Here is a 26824-nt window from a genome sequence, read left to right on the forward strand (position 1 = left end):
AAACGGCACGAAAGAAAAAGTCTATGTTTCTATTTACTCAAAGTGTGTATAATACCAAATAAACCGGAGCAAGAATAAAACTATGGTCAAATTTCAAGTGACTGTACGTGTGTGTGTGTGTGTGTGTGTACGCTGTTTTTTTTTTAGCCTTGGGGTACCTGGAACCCACCCACCCTGACGGAACCGGCCCTGCATTATTATTCTGACGTGTTGTTAACCCATAATACATAAATATTCAGTGCACAAGTCATGCCAAACTAAGCAATTCAAAAACAAGAGAATTATCTTTCTTTTGTACGATTAAAAACCACGTGAAATTGGACCTCGCCATGGTTTGACAACTGTCACAATCATCAAATTCTGTAATAGGTCTGTGGCATATAGGGATTTCTCCACCATAGTTCTTTTTAAGGGCCTGTAAAAGTCATATAGGGATTTCTCCTCCATAATTCTTTTTAAGGGCCTGTAAAAGTCATACAGGGATTGCTCTTCCATAATTCTTTTTAAGGGCCTGTAAAAGTCATATAGGGATTTCTCCGCCTTAATTCGTTTTAAGGGCCTGTAAAAGTAATATTTTGTAGTATATGTTGTACAGGATTTTTAGGTCTAGTCCTGAGCTTGTGAAACTTCAAACGTTTGACGAACAAAATTGATCATTAATTTATCCAATTATTTTTGCATTTGACTACATTACCGATTGCCATATTATTTGCAGTGAGCCAGTTATTTCCTCAAATGTAATTATGGGCAATAAGACCACGTTGTAAAGAGAAATTACCTCCGAATTATTGACCTGTGCGATAACACGCTCATAACTGATACTTAGAACTCGTTGCAAAGTAACGGAGCCTGGCCACAAGCACTCAGTTAATTCGATGCATTATCTATAAACAGACGCCAGTTCCTTTTCTCTTTATTTCCGTAAGCCTTAAAAAATATTTGCATAAGGGCATGTGCACATTCTTCGCATATGCAATTGAAGTGTTTTTGCTGGCGCAGAGTATTCATTTTTTAATGTATTTAAGGGTAATTAATTTATTTAAGAAAAAATGTGGTCTTTTTTTCTTGCTTAGTCTTTTATTCTGAATATTTCATTGTCTGCTGCATTTATTACTACGGAGTAGATGGTAAGAAATCGAAAATAGAAAACCGGAAACGAATTTTTTTATTATTTTTTTTTTTTGGGGGGGGGTATTTTTTTGTATGGGATTTTTTCGCTCTGTTTTTGTTTTGTGTTTTTTCGGTGTTACCTAGACAGCTGTGCAGAGGTCAAGCGTTACTACAAGAACTCTTTTCGCAGCTCGGGCTGGGCTGGTTATTACATGAAAATAACATGAAATAGGCCAAATTTATAAGCGAGCTTTGGCGTATGTGTCCAGTATGGGTGTGTTCTATGTTTGTGTACAGTAATGTTCCTGACTTCGTAGAAATATTTCGTGATGGTGTCTCTTAAATATAATTAAGAGTGCAGATCTAATACATTTGTAATGGTGAATAAGTTCACGACCAAAACAATAATTTATGGTGAATGTTACGAGCACTTACAAGATTTCTTCTTTCTTTCCATAATTGAGCATGCGCAAAGCATTCAAAGATAATGCCTGGGACTTCAGGCATTTCCTGTGCGCTGTTTCGAAGCTACGGAAAGGAAACCTACTGATGGACTTATCAGACCAATGAGATAGGATTTTTTATATCTATCATCAGTTGTAAATGGACAAAACTATCTTGACTTCTTTATCAAATACAAGGCCAATGCTGACGCTAATATCTATAAATGGATGGATAGTATAAAGAACACGCTGAGAACTGTTGGGAGACCGGACCACCTGTATTATAAATTTATTAATAATCCAAAACGAACAAAGCGCGTGATAACAGAAGCTTTGAAAAATGAATAAAAGTTGTTTTGTTCTGTTCTATAGGTAAAGTTTGTACCTGCCTTGTCTAAAGAGATCGCTTAGCTCGCTATGAATTGTACATGCTCTGGTACAATTAGCTCTCTTGAGAAACAGCTTTGATAATATGATATAGGTGAAACATGTTTACAAGAGAAGTTTATATGAATTTAGGGTGGGATTTGCACCGAAACAAGGAAATCCCAGTCATGGGGATTTCATAGACTCCAGCGGAGACAAAAAAGGTAACCCCGCATCTGGGATTTCCGTGTCCTGGTACAAACACCGACATACATTGTTTTCTCGCCCAATTTGTTCCCCCAGTCAAATTAAAATGACATTGCACTCTGGCAAAATAGTTAGCAAATTCAACATACACAGTATTAATTTGATACTATTATTGCCTCTCACCAATATAAAGGTCACCAGGTCTTAAACTCTTTTATGAATTAGTGTGTGTGTGTGTGTGTGTGTGTGTGTGTGTGTGATTTGGATTTTTAACCTAGCTTTAACAGTTTTTCAGTCATATCGCTACGACGACTGCAGTGTGGCAGTTTAAAGTGATGTCTAGTGCTGGGATATCATACCGCATACATGTAGCATGATGACCCACCCAGTCACATTATCCTGACACCAGACCGACCACTCCTAACACTGACCTGTTAATGCTGAACGCCTAGCGAGGCACCTGTTAGTACCATTTTTGTAAGTCTTTGATATGACTCAGCCGGGGATCGAACCCGCGAACTTCCGCATCCGAGGCGAACGCTCGAACCACTGGGCACTCGGAGCGGTCGAATAATTTTCTAAGCATAATATAACTATATATGCAGCTCTTAAAAATAAAACAAACAAAAACAAAACCAAGTTATAACTGTTACGGAAGTATTGCACCATGAACATATGGTGCAGCGTGCTATTGTTTGTAAACACCGTGCATTAATATGAATATGTTAATGAGGGCAGTGGGGTGACCTGTCAACCCTAAGTACACAAATTCCACGCATGAGAAAATGGAAACATAAAACCATTTGGTATTATTACTGTAATAGCACATTTAATAGATGGATGTCATATGAAAATAATAGTATTTAAGTTGTATATTTTGTACGGATAACTTTTAACTTTAATTACGCATTAACTGGAAAAGTTAGTTGTATGGTAGGCAATGGGTACAGTACAGTACAGTACAGTATAGTACTGGATATACAGCTCTAACGAAGTGTATAATGATTGTAAGGAGATTTCTAATTCACGATTTTCATGGAAATGTAAATATATTTTCGCTCTAGCAATGTGGCAAGTATTGGTATTACGAGTGCAGTAATATATTACACGGAAATCTTGTGGAATAGCGCGTAGACTGTTTAATGAACCGCTCTGGTTTGTAAGTGCAGGAGTGTTCACTTGCAATTACATCATTACGTTTGATTCAGCTAGGGCGAATTGGGGGTGTTTGAAAAAGTTCGATGAACGCAGGTTGTTACCGGCTTGGAGAGAGTTTGAATTTTTGTAACATGTAACGTATATATCCTGCATGGCTGACGCATTTATTTGTGAGCTCTACCAAATAGATCGACTTCATTTGCGTGTGTGTGTCTGTCTGTCTGTCTCTGTGTTTTCTGACTGACTTTGCGTTACGTCATAGCGATGTGACTTTCGGCGTCTCGTGTACGTTCTTTGCCATTGAAAATTATAATTCTGAGTTGGAAGAAATGTTTTATAATATTGTCTTTGAGTTGAAAATAATAGTACAAATCTTAGAAAGATATTTTTACCAGAAAGTTGCTTCCATGACCTAGAAAATAATCTGACGAACGTTTCGAACACTTGTCTTTCTTAATTCTCCTTTTTTAAGACCGCAAGATGCATAGCTTTGATGCTTTTTTGTATATATACACATTATTTAAAATCACCACTTAAGCTTCGAGTAGCATAAAATCTGAAACTGCCGGGTTCATATTTAGCATCGAAATCTTCGGGAAAGATATTGTTATTGACTCTTCAGATACTCCAATTTCACATCAAAAGTCGTCAGCACGGTAGAGAAATAACCTAGCATCATGTAACGCATACTCTTATCAACTATATATTATTCCCTCTCAAGTGCCAAAAATACTTCAAATAACGTTTACTTGAGATTCATGATCCTCAGAACGCTTTGTCAAAAGGAATCTGAGTTTCAGATAACAGACAATATAGACAGTAGGCATTGAAGTGTAAAGAATTCATGACCTCTTAGAGAAACTTCGTGACCTTTGATTAGTCTGTAACAAATGCGTTTATGCAGTTTGACAAGGCTGTACGAAATCATGCCTGTCTTTACGGAAATACTTGACTTTCAGGGGTTACATGCAGTATTCCAAGATGGCAGACGTCATCGTTTGGTAATGTTAGCAACCTGAAAAACATCTATGGGAATTTATCATTTTAAAATGTAATGGTAAAGTTCAATAATTTATATTTTATAATTTTTAATGAACTTTATAGGAAATTTTAAAAACTTCAAGTGAAAAAACAATTGAAAAGACAGTTTAAGACATTTTCTTGTATCAGCTGAAGGGAAGGTGTTTTTTTAAAAAGAAAAGTGCATGAAATCACTATCATCACGGTGAATCGAATGGAGATAGATTGATGGATTCCACACTACTCACCAGATGCTTGTAAAATTATAAGTTTATCAAGGTCACAATTAGCCGATATATTCTAGTGCGCCTCTGTACAACACTAGTTGCATTTTGCAGACTTAATAACTAAAGGTACAACCCTTAATAACTACTAAAAGTAAAATGTACAGCCCCTAATAACTACAAAAGGTAACAGGTACAGCCCTTAATAATTACTAAAGGTAAAAGTTACAGCCTTTAATAACTACTAAAGGTAAAATGTACAGCCCTTAATAACTACTAAAAGTAAAAGGTACAGCCCTTAATAACTACTAAAGGTGAAAGGTACAGCCCTTAATAACTACTAAAAGTAAAAGGTACAGCCCTTAATAACTACTAAAGGTAAAAGGTACAGCCCTTAATAACTACTAAAGGTAAAAGGTACAGCCATTCGGTGTCTTTTTTAAAGTCATCTATTGTCTGTAGTTATAACTTGAGTAAGGTAATCGTAATTAAACTGGATGTGCATGAAATAAAAAAGTCTGGAGCAACTTATTATGTCCACCGAAAAGTTCAATTTGTGCTTTATCCAGTTTGAGGACCAGCTATTTACAAAGGTCTCTGTCTCATGCTTATGTATATTATATTATCTTACAGTTTAACAGCACGCATACAAATTTAGTCTATAGAACCAAACAAATGTCATGGGGTTTAACGGCGCACTTAATAGCGAAATCTATAGAACCGAACAAATGCCTCAGAGTCGAATGGCACACTTATAAATGTAGTCTACAGAACCAAAAAGACGTCTTAGGGTCTAATGGCACGCTTATAAATGTAGTTTACAGAACCAAAAAGACGTCTTAGGGGCTAAAGGCACGCTTACAAATGTAGTCTATAGAACCAAACAAACGCAACACTATTACATATTTTTTATTGACATGTCATGCAACTGATCGGAAATAGATTGGCTGACACAGTTTGAAAGAAAAAGAGTTTTACGGATAATGCATTCGTTACACAGTTGCACGGGATTCTCTACCATCCAACCTAGTCAACGCCAAATCCATCGATGCTTTCAGAGCAGGGGTTTGCGCTGGGATCGTTTAGCTGCCAACCAGAGTTTATAACCTGTTTTTAGCTACATTTGGATCTCTCACTGCATGTGCATAGTTCGCATCATGTGCAATTATGCTCCAGAGGAACCCAGCACATTACTGGAAGAAGAAAGAAAAGATTCTTTATTTCCTTCAACATTTTTAGGGAATAGGATAAGGAATAAAGGAGGGTCCTACCATGCCGTACAGCCTACCCAATGACCGTGTCGCTAATAGAGTCTAAGTAGAATTATAATTTCAGATTTTACATAGCACATTGAATTTTCTATTCAGCTTGGTTAGAAAGCTTTGCAGTGCCAGCGTATACTTAGGGAATCGATTATGACATTTAGCATTTGTACAAATGAGGCATAAAGGGTCGAATATATAAAAAGCTATAAATATACACCAGACAGATTGAAAAGTGATATTCCTGGATCCTTCGGGCGGATTCGCTATACTATACAGTGGAATTATTTATCGATAAACAATATTATCATCCAAGTAAGAGAATGTTTAATTGACCGCAAGCACCAATGAAACATAGTCGTGGATACAAGTATTCATATAACTCAAAGTGTTAGTGCAAATACCACTTATGTCAGGTATACATTGTTGTTGAGTAGGAGTCAATGAAGGTTTGAATACAAATCCAATTTTAGTTTTATGATGCTGATGGTCACACGTATTGTCAGTGTGATGAAAACGTAAAAGCCCATATTAGAACCTATAGTATTTCATAATACCTGATTGTCAGACGAATTGTCGGTGAGATGAAAACGTAAAAAACCCATATTAGAACCTATAGTATTTCATAATACCTGATTGTCAGATATATTGTCAGTGTAATGAAAACGTAAAACACCCATATTAGTACCTGTAGTATTTCATAATATCTGATTGTCAGACATATTGTCAGTGTGTCGAAAACGTAAAACATCCATATTAGGACCTGTAGTATTTCATAATATCTGATTGTCAGACATATTGTCAGTGTAATGAAAACGTAAAACACCCATATTAGGACCTATAGTATTTCATAATATCTGACGGGGCCCCGAGTGGCCGAATGGTCTAAAGCGCTCTCCGTTACGGATCACTGCCATCTCACCTCTGTCTGCGTGGGTTCGACTCTCGGATTCAGCCAATGTGGGCATGTGAGAAAGCTTGCCAGTAGCTTCTCGTGGGTCGGTGGTTCTTTCCGGGGTTTTCCCGGGTTCTTCCTCCACCATTAATACTGGCCGCCATGTATAGCAGCCTATCGTGTGCTGAAAAATGGCGTTAAACCCTACAACAACAACAACAACAACAATCATAATATCTGATTGTCAGACAAATTGTCAGTGTGATGAAAACGTAAAACTCCCATACTAGGACCTGTAGTATTTCATAATATATGATTGTCAGACATATTGTCAGGGTAACGAAAACGTAAAACACCAATATTAGGATCTATAGTATTTCATAATATCTGATTGTCAGAAGGATTGTCAGTGAGATGAAAACGTAAAACACCCATATTAGGACCTGTAGTATTTCATAATATATGATTGTCAGACATATTGTCAGTGAGATGAAAACGTAAAACACCAATATTAGGATCTATAGTATTTCATAATACCTGATTGTCGGACGAATTGTCAGTGAGATGAAAACGTAAAACACCCATATTAGAACCTATAGTATTTCATAATATTTGATTGTCAGACGAATTGTCAGTGAGATGAAAACGTAAAACACCCATATTAGGACCTATAGTATTTCATAATACCTGATTGTCGGACGAATTGTCAGTGAGATGAAAACGTAAAACACCCATATTAGAACCTATAGTATTTCATAATACCTGATTGTCGGACGAATTGTCAATGAGATGAAAACGTAAAACACCCATATTAGGATATATAGTATTTCATAATACCTGATTGTCAGACATATTGTCAGTGAGATGAAAACGTAAAACACCCATATTAGGACCTATAGTATTTCATAATACCTGATTGTCAGACATATTGTCAGTGAGATGAAAACGTAAAACACCCATATTAGAACCTATAGTATTTCATAATACCTGATTGTCGGACGAATTGTCAGTGAGATGAAAACGTAAAACACCCATATTAGGACCTATAGTATTTCATAATACCTGATTGTCGGACGAATTGTCAGTGAGATGAAAACGTAAAACACCCATATTAGAACCTATAGTATTTCATAATACCTGATTGTCGGACGAATTGTCAGTGAGATGAAAACGTAAAACACCCATATTAGGACCTATAGTATTTCATAATACCTGATTGTCGGACGAATTGTCAGTGAGATGAAAACGTAAAACACCCATATTAGAACCTATAGTATTTCATAATACCTGATTGTCGGACGAATTGTCAGTGAGATGAAAACGTAAAACACCCATATTAGGACCTATAGTATTTCATAATATATGATTGTCAGACATATTGTCAGTGAGATGAAAACGTAAAACACCCATATTAGGACCTATAGTATTTCATAATACCTGATTGTCGGACGAATTGTCAGTGAGATGAAAACGTAAAACACCCATATTAGAACCTATAGTATTTCATAATACCTGATTGTCGGACGAATTGTCAGTGAGATGAAAACGTAAAACACCCATATTAGGACCTATAGTATTTCATAATATATGATTGTCAGACATATTGTCAGTGAGATGAAAACGTAAAACACCCATATTAGGACCTATAGTATTTCATAATACCTGATTGTCGGACGAATTGTCAGTGAGATGAAAACGTAAAACACCCATATTAGAACCTATAGTATTTCATAATACCTGATTGTCGGACGAATTGTCAGTGAGATGAAAACGTAAAACACCCATATTAGGACCTATAGTATTTCATAATACCTGATTGTCGGACGAATTGTCAGTGAGATGAAAACGTAAAACACCCATATTAGGACCTATAGTATTTCATAATATATGATTGTCAGACATATTGTCAGTGAGATGAAAACGTAAAACACCCATATTAGGACCTATAGTATTTCATAATACCTGATTGTCGGACGAATTGTCAGTGAGATGAAAACGTAAAACACCCATATTAGACCCTATAGTATTTCATAATACCTGATTGTCGGACGAATTGTCAGTGAGATGAAAACGTAAAACACCCATATTAGGACCTATAGTATTTCATAATACCTGATTGTCGGACGAATTGTCAGTGAGATGAAAACGTAAAACACCCATATTAGAACCTATAGTATTTCATAATACCTTATTGTCGGACGAATTGTCAGTGAGATGAAAACGTAAAACACCCATATTAGAACCTATAGTATTTCATAATACCTGATTGTCGGACGAATTGTCAGTGAGATGAAAACGTAAAACACCCATATTAGGACCTATAGTATTTCATAATACCTGATTGTCGGACGAATTGTCAGTGAGATGAAAACGTAAAACACCCATATTAGAACCTATAGTATTTCATAATACCTGATTGTCGGACGAATTGTCAGTGAGATGAAAACGTAAAACACCCATATTAGGACCTATAGTATTTCATAATACCTGATTGTCGGACGAATTGTCAGTGAGATGAAAACGTAAAACACCCATATTAGGACCTATAGTATTTCATAATACCATATTGTCAGACATATTGTCAGTGAGATGAAAACGTAAAACACCCATATTAGGACCTATAGTATTTCATAATATCTGACGGGGCCCCGAGTGGCCGAGTGGTATAAAGTATTCTCCGTTACGGATCACTGCCATCTCACCTCTGTCTGCGTGGGTTCGACTCTCGGATTCAGCCAATGTGGGCATGTGAGAAAGCTTGCCAGTAGCTTCTCGTGGGTCGGTGGTTCTTTCCGGGGTTTTCCCGGGTTCTTCCTCCACCATTAATACTGGCCGCCATGTATAGCCTATCGTGTGCTGAAAAATGGCGTTAAACACTGCAACAACAAGAACAATCATGATATCCGATTGTCAGACGAATTGTCACTGAGATGAAAACGTAAAACACCCATATTAGTACCTATAGTATTTCATAATATTTGATCGTCAGACGAATTGTCATTGAAATGAAAACGCAAAACACCAATATTAGGACCTGTAATATTTCATAATATCTGATTGTCAGACAAATTGTCAGTGAGATGAAAACGTAAAACACCCATATTAGGACCTGTAGTATTTCATAATATCTGATTGTCAGACGAATTGTCGGTGAGATGAAAACGTAAAACACCCATATTAGGACCTGTAGTATTTCATTATATCTGATTGTCAGACATATTGTCAGTGTGATGAAAACGTAAAACACCCATATTAGGACCTGTAGTATTTCATAATATCTAATTGCCAGACGAATTGTCGGTGAGATGAAAACGTAAAACACCCATATTAGGACTTGTAGTATTTCATAATATCTGAGCAGAAACAGAATAAAATGCTGGGAATAATGAAGTACAAATTCAATGCCAGAATGAAGCCAATGAAGTACAAATTCAAAGGTAGAATGAAGCTAATGAAGTACAAGTTTAATGCCCGAATTAAGCTAATGATGATAAAGTTCAATGGTAGATTGAAGCTAATGAAGTACAAGTTTAATGCCCGAATTAAGCTAATGATGATAAAGTTCAATGGTAGATTGAAGCTAATGAAGTACAAGTTTAATGCCCGAATTAAGCTAATGATGATAAAGTTCAATGGTAGATTGAAGCTAATGAACTACAAGTTCAATGACAGAATAAAGCTAATGAACTACAAGTTCAAGGCCAGAATGGAGTAAAGAAAAAAGTTCAACGCGAGAGTAAAGCAAATGTACAGTAAGTTCAAAGTAAGAAAGAACCTAATGAAGTAAACGTTCAATGCCAGAATGGAGTAAATGAAGTATAAGTTCAACGCGAGAGTAAAGCAATGTACAGTAAGTTGAACGTTAGAAAGAACCTAATAAAGTAAAATTTCAAAGCCAGAATGGAGTAAATAAAGTGCAATGTCAAGGCCAGAATACGCAGATTAATAAAGTTTTATCTTTGAATGACTAAATGCATTATGCATGGAACCAGAAGAAGATAATGAATGATGTCTTGTTTAGGCTATACAGTCCTCTCAACATCCAGGACTTAGTATCCTTAGTTACCTGTATTATCTCATGTAATATATTTTCATTTTGCTTCATATCGTTTTTAAATGAACAATGTAACTTATGATAGAATGTTTGGGTTCAACATAAATCTGAAACTTTTTGGCTTATTTCAGTCATCAGGCCGTAAGCTAGATTGTTACATCAGTGATGCTACCGTCTATATATTTCAAATACTACATGTCTGGTCTTTTTAGCTGTGGATGGGTGGTTTAGAAGTAAACATTTCAAAAATAAAAGTGTCAAATTTGCAAGTACATGCATTATTACAATCCGTAACCATCACATTAATTAATTACAATATTTTCGAGTTCACCTGAAGATTTATTTCTGGGAATGAAAATGCATAACGAGTCCGTATTAATATATGATACGTCTATGTGATGAAAACGCAGAACATCCATCTCAGAACGTTTTGATTTCGTATTATTTGTACAAAGACAGAATTAAAAACTAGGAACTACAGTAGTTCTGAAACGGACAATATTACTACACTTATCCTTGAAAATAATGTTAAACGTACAAATTTACTACACTTGTCCTTGAAAAAGTTTAAGTGTACAATAATACTACACATGTCCTTGAAAATCTGGAACATACAATATTACTACACTTGTCCTTACAAAATTTTAAGCGTACAATAATACTACAAAAGTCCTTGAAAATCTGGAAAGTACAATATTACTACACTTGTCCTTGAAAAATCTTAAATTAATAATTGATGTCAGCGCCATTTTCTGTATGTTTGTGAAAGAGGGTGATTGTCCAATTCCTTTGCATTGTAATTACTTTGACACTACAATACGATTAAAAATTAAGACAAACATTCGTCAAGGCAAATACAAAATATAATCAAAGGTCAAAATAAATAAAATTAGAGATCAATATAAAATATAATTAAACAGTTATAAATAGAATTAAAGGTCAGTATAAAATGTTCTTACTAGACGCATATATGAAACACATGCTTGCAACAAAAATACTTATATAATCTTTTAATCAAAATTAATGCATATTCCATATCACAAAGTTAGCATATCTGATTTTCAGATATTTCCACACTCGTGGAATTCCACGTTATTAATCTATGCCTTTGTATATCAAATAGTGTGTAAATCACAAGCCTGTATGAAAGAGTTCGTTCATCTTTCAAAAATGAACTCTTGTCATACTTCACAATAATATGTTCACATTTCTATATTTCAGATAGCGAAATATTCACAGATTAAATAAACGTCCTAGCAACATTTTTTCTTTCTATTCAGCTCGAGAGGATTAAGGCCTTTGCATAGAAATGTATTGAAATTTACTTTTTGCCTTCAAGTCAGTGACAAAAGTGTCGCGTGCAATACGAAAAATGCAGATTTTCATACAGTCATCACCTTCGAGTTTATTCTATGTCATTGTCCACTTCGCCTCCGTCAATTTCAGGTTCGTGCAAAATATCATTCACATGTGGGACGATAGCATCGATGGATGTGTAATGGTCTGTGTATCAGGAGATACACGCTTGCAATACAGGTATAGGGGATGTTTGATCTTGACAGATAGCATGGATGTGTAGTGGGATGTGTATCAGGAGATACACGCGTACAATACAGGTTATGGGGATGTTTGATCTTGACAGAGAGCATGGATGTGTAGTGCTCAGTGTATCAGGAGATATACGCGTACAATACAGTTATAGGGGATGCTTGATCTTGACTAAAGAAAATGATTGCATAGCAACACACATTTGTGGAAGGTCTCTAATTGGCATGTATGTTCTTTCTTGACAGTTACAACCTAATTTAATCATGTGAACATCATCTTCATTAGAGCTGGGAGCCGCGGTACGTCTGTTGGTAGAGCGTGCGACTCGTAATATATCAGCCTTAGTTGAAGCAAGTTAAACTGAAGCGGTTCGAGTTTCTGATGTAAAGTACAGTGTATTTGACTAATGCTCATGAAGTTGTATCAATGACTATAAGTCCAGTACTAGAACCTGGTGAAATTGTTACGTTTGTCGGACTTCAAAATATTTGTTTCCAACTCTTTTCTTACGTTGACTTAACTCCTTTGATGCTAATCAAAATCTTCCTGAAATTCTTGAGGAACAACACTTTTTCCTAATCCCTACAGTAATTCTTGGAGAGAGAGAGACAGGGGAGGGGGTCTTCTTTGGCTTGTAGAAGGAGTAATTTCATCGAATATTTATTGTTGTAGCTTCTAGCTGAAAATGTAACAGATTGAAAGCAGCGAGTCTAGATTAAAAGTTTGTGCATACAATTAATATTCAGTTCTTTTCCAACACACTGCCCCTAAGCTTCACTTCAGACATGATAGCATCCTGCTTTAGAAAAATATTATATATATTCTGAGACTTTGTGTGTCATCCTTTCTCGTTTGATGTTATACGCTTTGTGGTTGTCACGTTTTTTTAATCGCTAATCAATACAATATCTAACTTGTATTGAACTTCATGAATGCTTCTCAGATTGACAAAGACCTTAAGAAACATTGACTGCATACTGTAGCTATCTCTCTCAAATTAAAACAACAGAAATGAACAGTATAGATTTTTCATTTTGACCAAGATAGATCTTTGTTGGCTTTAAACGTATTCCTGAGCGTACAGAGTCTTTAAGTGTGTCAGACGATCCTTGAGTTTAAAATATGTTAAATGTTAATGAACCTCTTCTGGTATTTGGGATTACATTTTATTGTACATTTAGCATAGTTGCTTGGTTTGTATGTTCTTCAGGGAAATGATCGTCCCTTTCACATTGTTGTTAGGCTCTCCACTTGGTCATGTGAATATTTTTCCTCCAGTTTTCTATGTTCATTTTCTTTTACTTAATATCTTAGTCTTCAGGATCGTCATAAATTTGGCAAATTTGATTGGTAAATTATTAATTTAGTTGTTTGCTTTTTGTCATTTGTATCAATTTCAGGCAAATTAACTTGGATTATTATGCATTTATATTATATTCCTTAGTCCGTGGAATATCATTGTGACACTTCAATGCAGTCTTGCATTATTTCCTTTACGACTTTATCGGGTGATTATTTGTAGCACACTTCGAAGTGGGAGGTAATCCATGTGGTGTCGGAAAGGACAGTAAACTGCTTGCCTGTGTTATTATTGTGCTGATTGTTGCCAATATGTCCAATAATGGCTTCGAGGTTTTCCTAGTATACATTTTGAAAGCTTGGCTATTCCAGTTTGCAAGTGCAAGCGGCAGTGCATGAGTTTTACATTTTGTTTCCAATTCAACTAGAACAGCTGTTTTGACAAATCTTAAAGTTCAACAAGGACAGCATTTATTGGCATAACGTCAGCATATTCTTCAGCATTTTCATCAAGATGAATAAACATTCTCTGCTTTGTCTAATTTTATATACGTCTTGGCTGCGTTGCCATGTGGGAGCAATCGTTTTTCTTTCAAGACCATCATTGTGTAGTAATTTATATAGTACTTCTAAATAAAAAAACTTGATGTGTATATATTACTTGGTTGCGTTGCCATAACTGTTCTATGTGACTTATTGTCCATCTAATCGCAACTGTTCTGATTACTTTACTGAGAAAAGTTTATTTTCGTCTTGCTGAATCATCAGGCTGGGTCTATGTACTCTCCTCGATGTTATGACGTGGATTAGGTTATGTAATATGTGTTGGACCTTTATCTGCAAAGTCATTCTTTTGTGTCTCCTTTATCACTCCTCTTTTCCCTAACAGGTTTTCTAAATGTTGAAAATTTCGGTTGTTCCATTGTTGCAGCTTTTCCTGTATAAAGTGTATTCTGCTATTTAACTTAGTAGTAGAAGGGTGCAGATTGAGGGATAATAGTTTGCACTGATTCACCGTACAAAACGCAAGTATGCTTTTCTGTTCTTCTAAAATCGAATATGCGCAGTATAAAAGAAGGAATGCATTTTGTGTGTTGGTGGACATTCAAATTAGAGTATAGAGGAAATGGTCATCCTATGACTAGTATGTACAGTCGTCTTAAGTAAATGAAGCTACCAATAAACAAATGAGCAGAAAAAACAAGGGTCAGGGTACTCAGAAGACATTAGAAGGGCCTGGGTTCTCAGAAAGACTTTAGAAAGATCTGGGTACCCAGAAAGACATCAGAAGGATCTGGGTACTCAGAAAGACATTAAAAGGGTCTGGGTACTCGGAAAGACATTAGAAGGGTATGAGTACACGGAAAGACATTAGAAGGGTCTGGGTACGAATCAGAAAGACATTAGAAGGTCCTGGGTTCGAATCAGAAAGACATTAGAAGGGTCTTGGTTCGAATCACAAAGACATTAGAAGAGTCTGGGTACTCAGAGAGACATTAGAAGGGTCTGGGTATAAATCAGAGAGACATTAGAAGAATATGGGAACTCGGAAAGATATTAGAAGAGTCTGGGTACTCAGAAAGACATTAGAAGGGTCTGGGTATGAATCAGAAAGACATTAGAAGAGTATGGGTACTCGGAAAGACATTAGAAGAGTCTGTGTACTCAGAAAGACATTAGAAGGTCTGGGTATGAATCAGAAAGACATTAGAAGGGTATGGGTATAAATCAGAAAGACATTAGAAGAGTCTGGGTACTCAGAAACACATTAGAAGGGTCTGGGTATGAATGAGAAAGACATTAGAAGGGTATGGGTATGAATCAGAAAGACATTAGAAGGGTATGGGTTCGAATGATTCTATTACTCTTAATCCTCCTGCTCATCAATCAGTAATTTAATATCATGATGGAAGATAAGTTAACCACAATTTGCTGTGAGACAGGGAAATTGTAAGACCATATATTAAATTCAACAGTGCAGTATCTTCTCCAACTGCTAGCACTTTAGAGCATCGTGCTTTTGGCCAGGTGAGACAAAATCGTGCCTTGTTATAACTAAATACTTAACTTAACGACACTTTATTCGGACATCAAACGATTTCTTTTATTCCTCTTGCCAATTGATACCGTTATATTTTCATGCGAACTCCATGTAGTACAGTTTTGAAGATTTTATTAACGGGAATATAGCAGTAGTAGTGGTAGTAGTATTCGTAGTAGTAGTAGTAGTAGTTGCAATAGCTGTAATAGCAGTATAAACATTTTCATCGTATGTTTCCGTTTTTTCCCTCTTGAGATCTGGATGTTTCCTGTGACGTCAGATTTCATGGGTTTTTGGAATATTGCTTTCTGTAATGGATCTAGCTCGATGTTATCCGTATACTGTTCCCGGGTTTATATAGCGTGCATTCTGGTCCTCATACCAGGAATAGAACCATATGTTTATGTTGTCCAGACCATTTAGATGTTTCTGGCAATGCTCTTTGATGATATCTTTACATTCGTAGTGAGAGTCTGCTATGTTTATGATAACTTTCACTGCTCTGACTTGTGGTTGGACTGTATGTCACACAATAGTATTCTCATTCACTATATCAAGCTTTTACTTTGTCGAATGGTGAGTCCACTTTTTGCATTTCGTCTCCAAGTCACTGAAAAACCTTCAAATGTAATTTTTGTCGCACCTATTTTTGTATTTGCACTTGACTAGCTTGCTGGAGTAACCGTCTTATCCTTATCTCGTACATTCTGCAAAATTACGAGACAAAACGAATTCGCTAATATGCATTCAATTGTTGAATCTGCTTGCCTTGACTTCTGCTGCAATTGTTTGGGGTGGTGGGTGTTTTTATTATTTCTTTATTTTTTTATATTTTTTTTATTTTATTTTTTTTTATTCACATCGGTCACCACTTGATTTCACCAGCATGCAGTAGTTTCTCTAAAAAAAAAAATCCGCCTGCGCATTTTTTTTCATTTCATCCGATGTTTCTTCTCTTTGCCCGACTTTGCTCACATTCGTGCTATGTTTGTTCTCCTTTTGGATAAATCTGGAAAACAAGGTTGGGAGTTGGTTATTACTCACCCAACATCTGCATTTCTGCCTCCTAACGTCTTCGGTGCTTATCGAGACTCTTTATTTACCTTGGAAAACATAGTCCGTTGTATCAGCTATCGGATGAAGTGATCTATAGAATAGCACGAGTTACATAGCATTTCGTCCATGCTTCCAGTTCCTTAAGATCTAAACTACTACACCAGTCTGGTATCGAATATCTGAGACTGATCAGATAATAACAGATAGAAGTTTCGTATCTTTGTGTTTATTTTTGAAGACTTGTACAAATTTGCATTTCTCACGATTAGAATGTTTTCTTTATGAATCTTATCATTTGCTGCCTCAGGTCCACTGCTATTTGTTTCAAGAATTCATAGGTATGTGTAACCGCCACCTTTTTTAAGTTATTCTAGGTTTCTGATATCCTCATAATCTTCGCGCTCGCGTGCGTGCGTGTGTGTGCGTGTGTGCGCGCGCGTGTGTCTGTGTGTGTGTGTTCCAGTTTGACACATTTGATGCGAAGAGTAATGGATATGGCCAAAACGTACCTACTTGTAATACAGCATAAAAAAATCTTAACTGTCTAGATCTGTGAAACTGTTATTGATAATTTTCGGGTATTTTTCATAAGGTTTCAAATTGTCCTTGAACAGCGTAGGATTTGTGGTTAGTTCAAGGCAGATCGACGATGTACTATTGGGTTATAGTACTTTTAGTCTATATTCGTCCGTACATAAGATACACCGTTCTTTTTCCTCCTGGTACAGCCATGGAGCACTATCCTATCATTCTTTTCTTGTTTAATTAGTCTTGTATTATGTATACAAGAATTCCAATATGTAACTTCCAAACCATGGCTTGGGTTGGAAGGTTGTTGGGCTCATCCTTAACAAACTGCTGTACCTTTTTGTCACGTTTGCTCAACCCCAGTTTGTAAGTCGTGTATAAACTAAGATAATATCATTACAAGCCACATTTCATATCTGAACATGCCGCAGGCCCGAGTTAATCTCTTACGCAATGTTACCGTGACCAGAGAGACAGCCCGTCATCTTCAATCGGCTTAGGCTTTAGATCGAGCGACTTCCCACCTATGTGCTACAAAGCTCAAAGGGACCCGCTAAATCCTTCCCCACGTGTAATGACAGCGAAAAGGACATTGCCCGCTTAGTTTGATTGGATCGAAACAAAGCGACATCCAATCGGAATTGAAACGGAGGGGGTGATAACAATTTCGATCCAAATTATACCTTCTAACTAGCACACGAAAATTTAGTTCTCCTGAAAATATTACAGAGCAAATAGGATTACTCCGTGAAAGTCTCTCATAATTTCGCGGGAAAACTTAGAAACAGATTCTCAGGAACGACAAAGCTTCGTAAAGGTCAGTAAGTTATTTTGCTCGATTTTTGCAGAATATTACGGCATTGTAATTGTACTTATGTGTAGTATGTATACTTAATGAATATGATCGTTTAGGACGTAGAATTACCTTTGTAGTGTTAAATTTACATGCGTATTTGAGAAATGAGCTTGAGTATTATGTAGAGAATTATGTAGATTGTTAGCTTGTAGTCAGAATTAATTTTGTAATTCGCTATTAGATTACTTAGTAGTAAACTAGTGCATTTATTCATGTGATATGTTAGAATTTACACATGCTTGAATTGTGAATTTGGAAAATGGTTGAAGTGTGTAAGATTAATTAATATGGATTTATGGATATATCAGATCATCGATATTTGAATATTTGCGTACTTTGTATGAGTTGTAATGTAAAGAAATGCGTCTGATTGTTGGGATATTGTTTAGTATAATGAGATTAGGAATATGTACTGATGTGACGCAATTTATTGACGTATGTATGAGAAGTAATTGTTACCGTGCTTTTATTACGATGTAGTTTTACCATACAAGAACGTATGAGTATTTCGATGTGAATGAATGCGTGACCGAAGAAATTGAATAGCCATTATCTGATGATAGTCTGGGTGTAGTGTGAGACGAGAGGGCTTAGGGAAATATTGCACCGTCCTTGTGTTTTCACAGGAATCTTTTTGGGGGACAGAACTTCTGGTTCAGTGAGTCCCGAGTTTCTAAGATGGGAGACGGAAGTAAGACTGGAAGAACAGTCGGAGTCGACAAGTCTAGTCGGTATAGAATCGAGGAGGAGGAGAAAAAGGAGTCGAGGATGAGACCGTGAAAAGGAGGAGAAGTATAGAGAAGACGAAGAGTAGAAGGAATTTGGAGAAAGTCGGGAGGGAGAGGAGAAGGAATAAGAGAGAAGAATACACAGATGACTAAAATACAAGGACAGGTGGAGAGCTATCTCACACTACAAATCAAATGATGCAATAGGTTATCACAGAGTCGAGTGGAAAATAGAGTACTTGGAAAATTTTAATCATTTGACTATAGAACTGTCATTAAATTGTTATTAGTTTAATTTCACTTTTTTGCATATTCAATCATTTAACCGTCGGCATTGCTGACTCGGGGCTCGGAGCTTTACATCTATCTTTCACTAATTTAACTTCCAACCAAAATCGAGCCTGGGTGGAACTTCTATAATAATTTAAATAGTATATCGGGAACTCCCCACCCCAACCATAACACACCTGCCACAGTGTCGGCATAACAAACCCCGACACGCCACACTTTATATTTATTGTTGTTTCTGTTCTTAATAACCTTGGTCTTTATCTTTTCTTCTTTTTTGTTTTTGTTCTTCTCCATATTCTCATTAGAAGAAAAAATATTGGCAAGAAGAAAAGTTAAGGCAGGTTCGTAATGATTGAGTCAGTGATAAGGTAATATCAGTGGGAAAGAAGGGGGTAATGGTAAAAAGAGCTAAACGATGTAATTATCGTTATTTTTTATATAAGTATATAAGACAAATATATTGATAGAAGATATAATTGATAATCATTATCCTAACTAGTGAAAACTATTAAGTGACGATGTGGACTTTGAAGATCTGCATCATCTGGTACCCTGAGGTAATAGCTTAAGTTACAGTGATTTGCAAGTTTCCGATTATGCGAGATTAACGACTTTAATATCAATCACGAGACTAAAGGTCACCGAAAATGAAAAAGAAATATTTTCTATTTGATAGTCTCTATCTCCGATTGGAAGATTCCATATACTGACTGCAAAATGTAGAAATCAGCATCATGTTGCTCATAGCTGGCAAAATATATTGAATGAAAGATCCACAAACTTAAGAACAACAAGCCACTATTGAAGATTGGGATTCCACTTAAAGAATACGATCGCGTATCGGTCACTTACGTGACTGCATACATCCTGAAGGTGAAACTCGACTAAAGTGGGTACCCTGCTAGTGCCTGCTGAAAATAAACACATTCTTGCCGAATGTGTCAATATCCACCCTCTGAGACAGAGGTATTTTTGATGTGAAGCGTATGAAGAAACTGTTTGATGGTGTACCATTCGAGTAAATATTGGATTTTTGAGGGAATATGGTTCATATAAAATTATTTTGGCAATGTTTTAATGATTTTACGTGCGCTACCTTTATCGTTCATTTTATATACATTTTACAAATTTTTCCATCTTTACAATTTACATTTTACCGTGTTATACTGGATATTTATATTTATTTGGAAGGTTTCGTCTCACTAATTTCCACTGCATTTCGTTTTTTATTTTTTAAACTTTAACCTGGCCACTGTTGCAGTGAGGTGTGAAAAGCTAGATACAAAGCGCGTATTCTTTTCATGACGTTAAAAGCCTAATTCTTCTGCTCCATTCTTTGCTATAAATATTTTCATTCTTTCACATTATTTAATTTGAATCGAAATCGTGACATTGCTTTACGTTATCATCTTGTCTGTTAAGTCATAAACCTGTAATAATATTTATACGTGGTCCGAACAAAAAAAGAAGCCTTTTATCCGCGCAAAAGTGTCCCATAGATTTCATAAACTTTCTTCTATTTGACTCGTTTTTTGTTTTGTTTTGTTTTGTTTTGTTTTTTTTATACTGCCATCCTCGTATATCATGCATATTCATATACCCTTTGGACACTATTGGCAAAGTCCCAATAATCTAGATAGGAATTTAAAAGTAAGCCAGAGTGTTGTATCGGCAAATAGGAAGAGCAGTTTCCTTTGATTCCTCTTTGAAGAAGAAACACTTGTCAAGAAAACTTCATTCGATCATCATCAGCACGAATGTAATTTAACTGATATAGATATGGATAGGAACAGTGGTTTTCTACAAGTAAATTGGCACGTGTTTCTTTTTACAAACAGAACATCTGGGTTTGGGCTTGGCCACTGCTACGGCCTCAAGATTGGAAAAGCAGTGTGCTAACGGACTATGAACCCATTTCGTTCTACTAATAAATTGTATCCATATTGACAGCTTTTCAGTCGATGCAGAGTGTATCCCGAAAACACAGATTCATTCAGTAGAGTGGAACAGTTATTCGCAAAACTACAAACAAGGCGAGATAATCTTTTTTGGTTTCATAAGCAGATTGTCATTAATATAACCAGTTACGGTCTAATTCTGCCTTAACGTGATTGTCAATTTTTGAAACTTCCCACGGGTCTGTATATTCTCGTTAAGCCGGCCATCTTGCAGCTGGTTAATACATTATTTCAGTTTTGTATTAACATTAAGACAGACTGATGAGATTTATGTGGCCATATTTCCAGGATGGAATATAATTTTTATATATCGTTTTCCTGAGTTTTTTGGGGGCATACTGACATACTTCATTACCAGTCAGACTTTTCAGGCAGGTGGATAAAAGACCAATATTCTACGTGAGATGGGACATAATTTGCATTGGGATGGAAAATTTCTCTTAAGACCTTGCTACAGCATTTGAACAGGCGCTAAACAACTGTAAAAACAAATTAAGATGAGAAAGTTTTCAACAATTTAACGCGGCCATCTTAAGAAAATACGGGCAATCAATGGTCCTATTTTGGACATGTTCCGTCAAGAGTGAATTTCTTTACATTAATGTAGATAAATAGCAGGCCACCGTGACCTGCAATGTGTGTGTGTGTGTGTGTGTGAGAGAGAGAGAGAGAGAGAGAGATTATTTGTATTTAAATTAACATTTTAAAAATATTGTTTTAGCCCAGAATGGAACGACACATATACCATGTATTATACACATTCCTCATATAGATAAGTGCCTAGGACTTGAAACATAAAATGGTAAAATCGTTAACAAAGTGATGGCTCAACAGACGCATGGTACCGACTGCCAGCAGTTCATGTCCACTTAAAATTTATGTTACAAAAATTTACAATGACAGAAGTACACGTGTCTTTTGAAGAACCCACCTAAATGTTAAATCTGGTTCCCCTAGCATTAACGTGAAAAAATAACCATGTAATATATACCTTTGCAACTGGAAGAAAACGGTATTATACAAGGTATGGAGATCAATCCTCACACACATACGCACACAGAGAACATTAAACATAATTCTAAATAACCAATCCGTATCTTAAAACGTTCAAGCATCTATTATTGATTACATCTGGTATATTACTCTCTTTTTAGACGTCTATAAATCATAATATACCTTTGTAAATAAACCAAAAGATCATTTTGGTTTTTAGATAACATTAACACCGTTTGAAGAGCATTAGCCAGGCTTCATTTGATCTTGGACGGCCCAGTATAGCGAAAACTTATCGCTCGTACCCTCTAGATTTCGACTGCACTCTCATACCTCAACGCAGATATCCCGTTTCCCAAAATAAGCATCGGTTTATATTGATTAAAAAAACACGTTGGCATTAGACATAGTATCTGTACAATTCAGATCTTTTCACATAGATTTTGCAACAGAAATATAAAAAATATACAAATAAGTCAAACAGAACTAGCAAAACCATGAATAACTCATTTTATAGATAAGATTATATCAACGTTCAGCTGATTGAAGTTTTGCCACCATATCATGTCCGATGGTTTAAGATAAAGACGATTATGCATATCGTTTATTGACGAACTCCAACTCTTCACGGATCCATCTACCGCCATCGTGTAGTCTATTTGTATGCAAAAATTCCCGTTAGTCGCTAGCCATTCTTGTCCTGGGAACCTGTGATCTTCTACGTAAAATGATACCTAGTCTGGTAGTCTATTTTTATGCAAACTTTCCTATTGGTCGCTAGCCAGTCTTGTCCAGGGTAACCGTGATCTTCTACGTCATGATAGTTAGTCTTGTTCTGGTTAACGTGTGATTTTCTACGTCATGATAGCCAGTCTTGTTCAGGGTAACATGTCATCATCTACGTCATGATAGTTATTCTTGTTCAGGGTAACATGTGATTATCTATGTCATGACAACCAGTCTTGTTCAAGGTAACCTGTGATCATCTACGTCATGATAGCCAGTCTTGTTGGGGATAACCTGTCATCATCTGCCTCATGATATCCAGTCTTGTTCAGGATAACTTGTCATCATCTACATCATGATAGCCAGTCAGTTCAGGGTAACCTGCCATTATCTGCGTCATGACAGCCAGTGTTATTCGGGGTAACATCTACGTCATGATAGCCAGTCTCGTTCAGGGTAACCTGTCATCATCTACGTCATGATAGCCAGTCTTGTTCAGGGTAACCTGTCATCATCTACGTCATGATAGCCGGACTTGTTCAGGGTAACCTGTCATCATCTACGTCATGATAGCCAGTTTTGTTCAGGGTAACATGCTATCATCTACATCCTGATAGCCAGTTTTGTTCAAGGGTAACATGTCATCATCTACGTCGTGATAGCCAGTCTTGTTCAGGGTAACCTGTCATCATCTACGTCATGATAGCCGGACTTGCTCAGGGTAACATGTCATCATCTACGTCATGATAGCCAGTCTTGTTCAGGGTAACCTGTCATCATCTACATCATGATAGCCGGACTTGTTCAGGGTAACATGTCATCATCTACGTCGTGATAGCCAGTCTTGTTCAGGGTAACCTGTCATCATCTACGTCATGAAAGCCGGACTTGCTCAGGGTAACATGTCATCATCTACGTCATGATAGCCAGTCTTGTTCAGGGTAACCTGTAATCATCTACGTCATGATAGCCAGTCTTGCTCAGGGTAACATATCATTATCTACGTCATGATTGCCAGTCTTGTTCGGGGTAACCTGTCATCATCTACGTCATGATAGCCAGTATTGTTCAGAGTAACCTGTCATCATCTACGTCATGATAGTCAGTCTTGTTCAGGGTAACATGTCATCATCTACGTCATGATAGCCAGTTTTGTTCAGGGTAACATGCTATCATCTACTTCCTGATAGCCAGTTTTGTTCAGGGGTAACATGTCATCATCTACGTCATGATAGCCAGTCTTGTTCAGGGTAACCTGTCATCATCTACGTCATGATATCCGGACTTGTTCAGGGTAACATGTCATCATCTACGTCATGATAACCAGTCTTGTTCAGGGTAACCTGTCATCATCTACGTCATGATAGCCGGACTTGTTCAGGGTAACCTGTCATCATCTACGTCATGATAACCAGTCTTGTTCAGGTTAACATGTGATCTCCTATGTTTTGATACTTAGATTGGTAGTCGCTAACCAGCTCGAGAACTGAAAATGGAATCGAACTCAAAATCGAGCAATTCTGATTTTTCGAAAAGGCTGAAAGTAATAGTACTAGAATTTCCAAGTCATGTTAGCATGTCATATTAAGTATGTTTTCTCTAAATATTTACACAACTTCACCAAAGTACCACCCACCCCACCCCAAAAAAATCAAAATATGATTTCTTGGGTACGTTTTGAATTTTTGCACTAGCATATTTTCGTGACTATGGAACCATTTGTGCTAAACCCTTTTTGTTACAGCTACAAAGCATGTGCAAACCCAATATATAAACAAAATATCCGTTGTTTCCATCTCATTTGCATGAAATTTGCTTACACAAATGACTCTTTGTGACTTAATTTTTTAAATAAATATTCAGTTTATAAACAAATTACGATGATCGCTGAAAGGACGCGATAATATTTTCTTGCAAGGATTAGTAAATTGTGCACAAACTGGGGTGTACTTCTCGTCGCCTTCCTTTGACATGAATACCTGTGAAATAATATTCATCTCATTAGAGACGTTAACTATGCAATTTGTAAAAACGTGTCCCCTACATTCCGCTCATCGCTGATTCAACCTGAACAAAATAAGCTAGAATACAAATAAAAAGTTGTTGAAGGCGTTTTCCAAATCGTTCTGTAGTTATGACTGCACCAAGAGTGCTTTCAAACATTTTATGCTAAAATTCGTGACAACCTTTCAACACCGACTGTAATACATACTTATGAGGAAAAAAAATACTTCTCGCCCGGTGTTGGTAATAGTTTTTATTGTATTGATAGTAGTAATATCGTAGTCGTCGTCATCATCATCATCATTATCATCATCATTATTATCGTCATCATCGTCGTCGTGATCGTCACCACCATCATCAGTCATAGAAGTGAGTTTTTTTATAAGCAGTAGTATCATGTGTAATACCATCATGTTTATATAAAATCTGTTTCATGCGTAATATATCGTGATTGATATGAACTCGGGTTCATATCCTTGTTTTAACAAAATTTTCTAACCGAATATATTCGCATATAAGTCGTGTCTAACATCAAACAACATAAAAACCTGACCTGCATCTTAGTGTACCGTTTTTAGCTTTCGTTTAAACATTCTGAAAATAAAATCTTCTGTTGCGATTAATTGAAGCGAAAGATTTCATGAAAGTGATTTTCCACTTGAAACTTTTTCCTTCAACATTTTACATTAAATTTTGCTATTCTTCTGAGACGTTTCTGCTGCGAATTTTCTTAATGTGTTAAGGATTCTTAATTTTATATTGTGTGCTTGACCTTGGTCCGTGATTGAGGGTAGATACTTTGACCTACATTTTGTTAACAGATGTTTACATGAAGTTTAGTTAAAGACTTCAGTTTATTTACAAACTTAGAAGGTTCTTGAAGTGATCTTATTCATTAATTTGATGGAATTTTCAATTTGAATTTCCCCGCATCCAGGGCATTCTGTTCCCTCAAAGGTCAGGTATAGTTTGCATATAAAGGACTAGGTAAACAATTATTTATTACCGTTTTAATCTGTGGAATCACTTTTGGCTATCTTCCGATATAATTGGAGATGAATCATTTATTTAAATTGTTCATTGGAATTATAAAGTGCTCATTGACGTTTTGGGCAAAACAATACTGTGGAATTATTGAGGACTCTTTCAAAGACATTCAGGATTATATCATTGTGGTACATCAAGACTATGGGTAAATCAGCACATTCCCGATAATTGGAATTCATTCGAAATATTCTATAATTTTGGACTCTTGATAGAACATATAGTATTATTTGGTATTTAATTCAAAACACTGAAAGTTCCTCTTTAATTTTCACTTTGTATTCTAGGGAAATAAATTGTTTGTTGAATTGTATTATAAACATGCTGGTTTGCTTCCTTCTGTTTCATATTTAAGACCAAACAGTCGTAACAGATCACAATACTTGATAAATACTTGATGAATTCGGATCAAAATAGAAATCCTACATAGAACACTTAAACTACTTGTTTTCGATTTTGTCTAGCCATATACAAGTTGCAATTTACATCCAGGATTCGTGTACTCGGAATCAATGCTATTCAATTTATCGAGCATATTTGTATATTTTTACTTAGTCCTTATTGATAATTATCAGATTTGTCTGGTTTTCTAAATTTCATCATTCAAGGCTGGTCAAGCATTTTTTATTCAAACTTCGGTCTGTAGAGTGAGCCTAAGTGGTTGTAGGGTACGCCTTTGATGCGTGCGGTCGAGGGTTCGATTTTTTTTTAAAGCTACGTTAAAAATCCAAATATCGCACACACACACACACACACACACACACACACACACACACGAATTAGTTTGGAAGAATAAAATAAAATTATACTAATTCTTCCTGTTCACTGAATGAATGAACTTTTGTTCACCTCTTTGTTTATATAAATGTATTATAGAAGTGTATTATATACCGTTTTATTTTGCATCTTACATCCAATCCTCGAGTTTTTGGATTGTTATTTAGGTTTAAGCTTCATGGACTGATTTACTATTCTTTCAAAATGCAAATCTGTCTTGAAATAGGGATCATTTC

General features: G+C 36.1%; 2 protein-coding genes across 2 annotated transcripts in view; both read left to right on the forward strand.

The window, feature by feature from the left end:
- LOC149801776 (lon protease homolog, mitochondrial-like) overlaps positions 1–10400 on the forward strand; it is a 138220-nt gene extending 127820 nt beyond the window's left edge. Inside the window, exon 18 of the mRNA XM_089956844.1 lies at positions 10047–10400. Within this exon, the coding sequence (XP_089812970.1) occupies positions 10047–10400 (354 nt within the window). The remainder of the gene's footprint in view (positions 1–10046) is intronic.
- An 8345-nt stretch (positions 10401–18745) lies between these two features.
- LOC149801777 (arrestin domain-containing protein 3-like) overlaps positions 18746–26824 on the forward strand; it is a 44009-nt gene continuing 35930 nt past the window's right edge. Inside the window, exon 1 of the mRNA XM_089956845.1 lies at positions 18746–18758. Within this exon, the coding sequence (XP_089812971.1) occupies positions 18746–18758 (13 nt within the window). The remainder of the gene's footprint in view (positions 18759–26824) is intronic.

This window comes from Sinohyriopsis cumingii, chromosome 4 (assembly GCF_028554795.1).
Source record: "Sinohyriopsis cumingii isolate HCF-2022 chromosome 4, ASM2855479v2, whole genome shotgun sequence".
Classification (NCBI taxonomy): Eukaryota; Metazoa; Mollusca; class Bivalvia; order Unionida; family Unionidae; genus Sinohyriopsis; species Sinohyriopsis cumingii.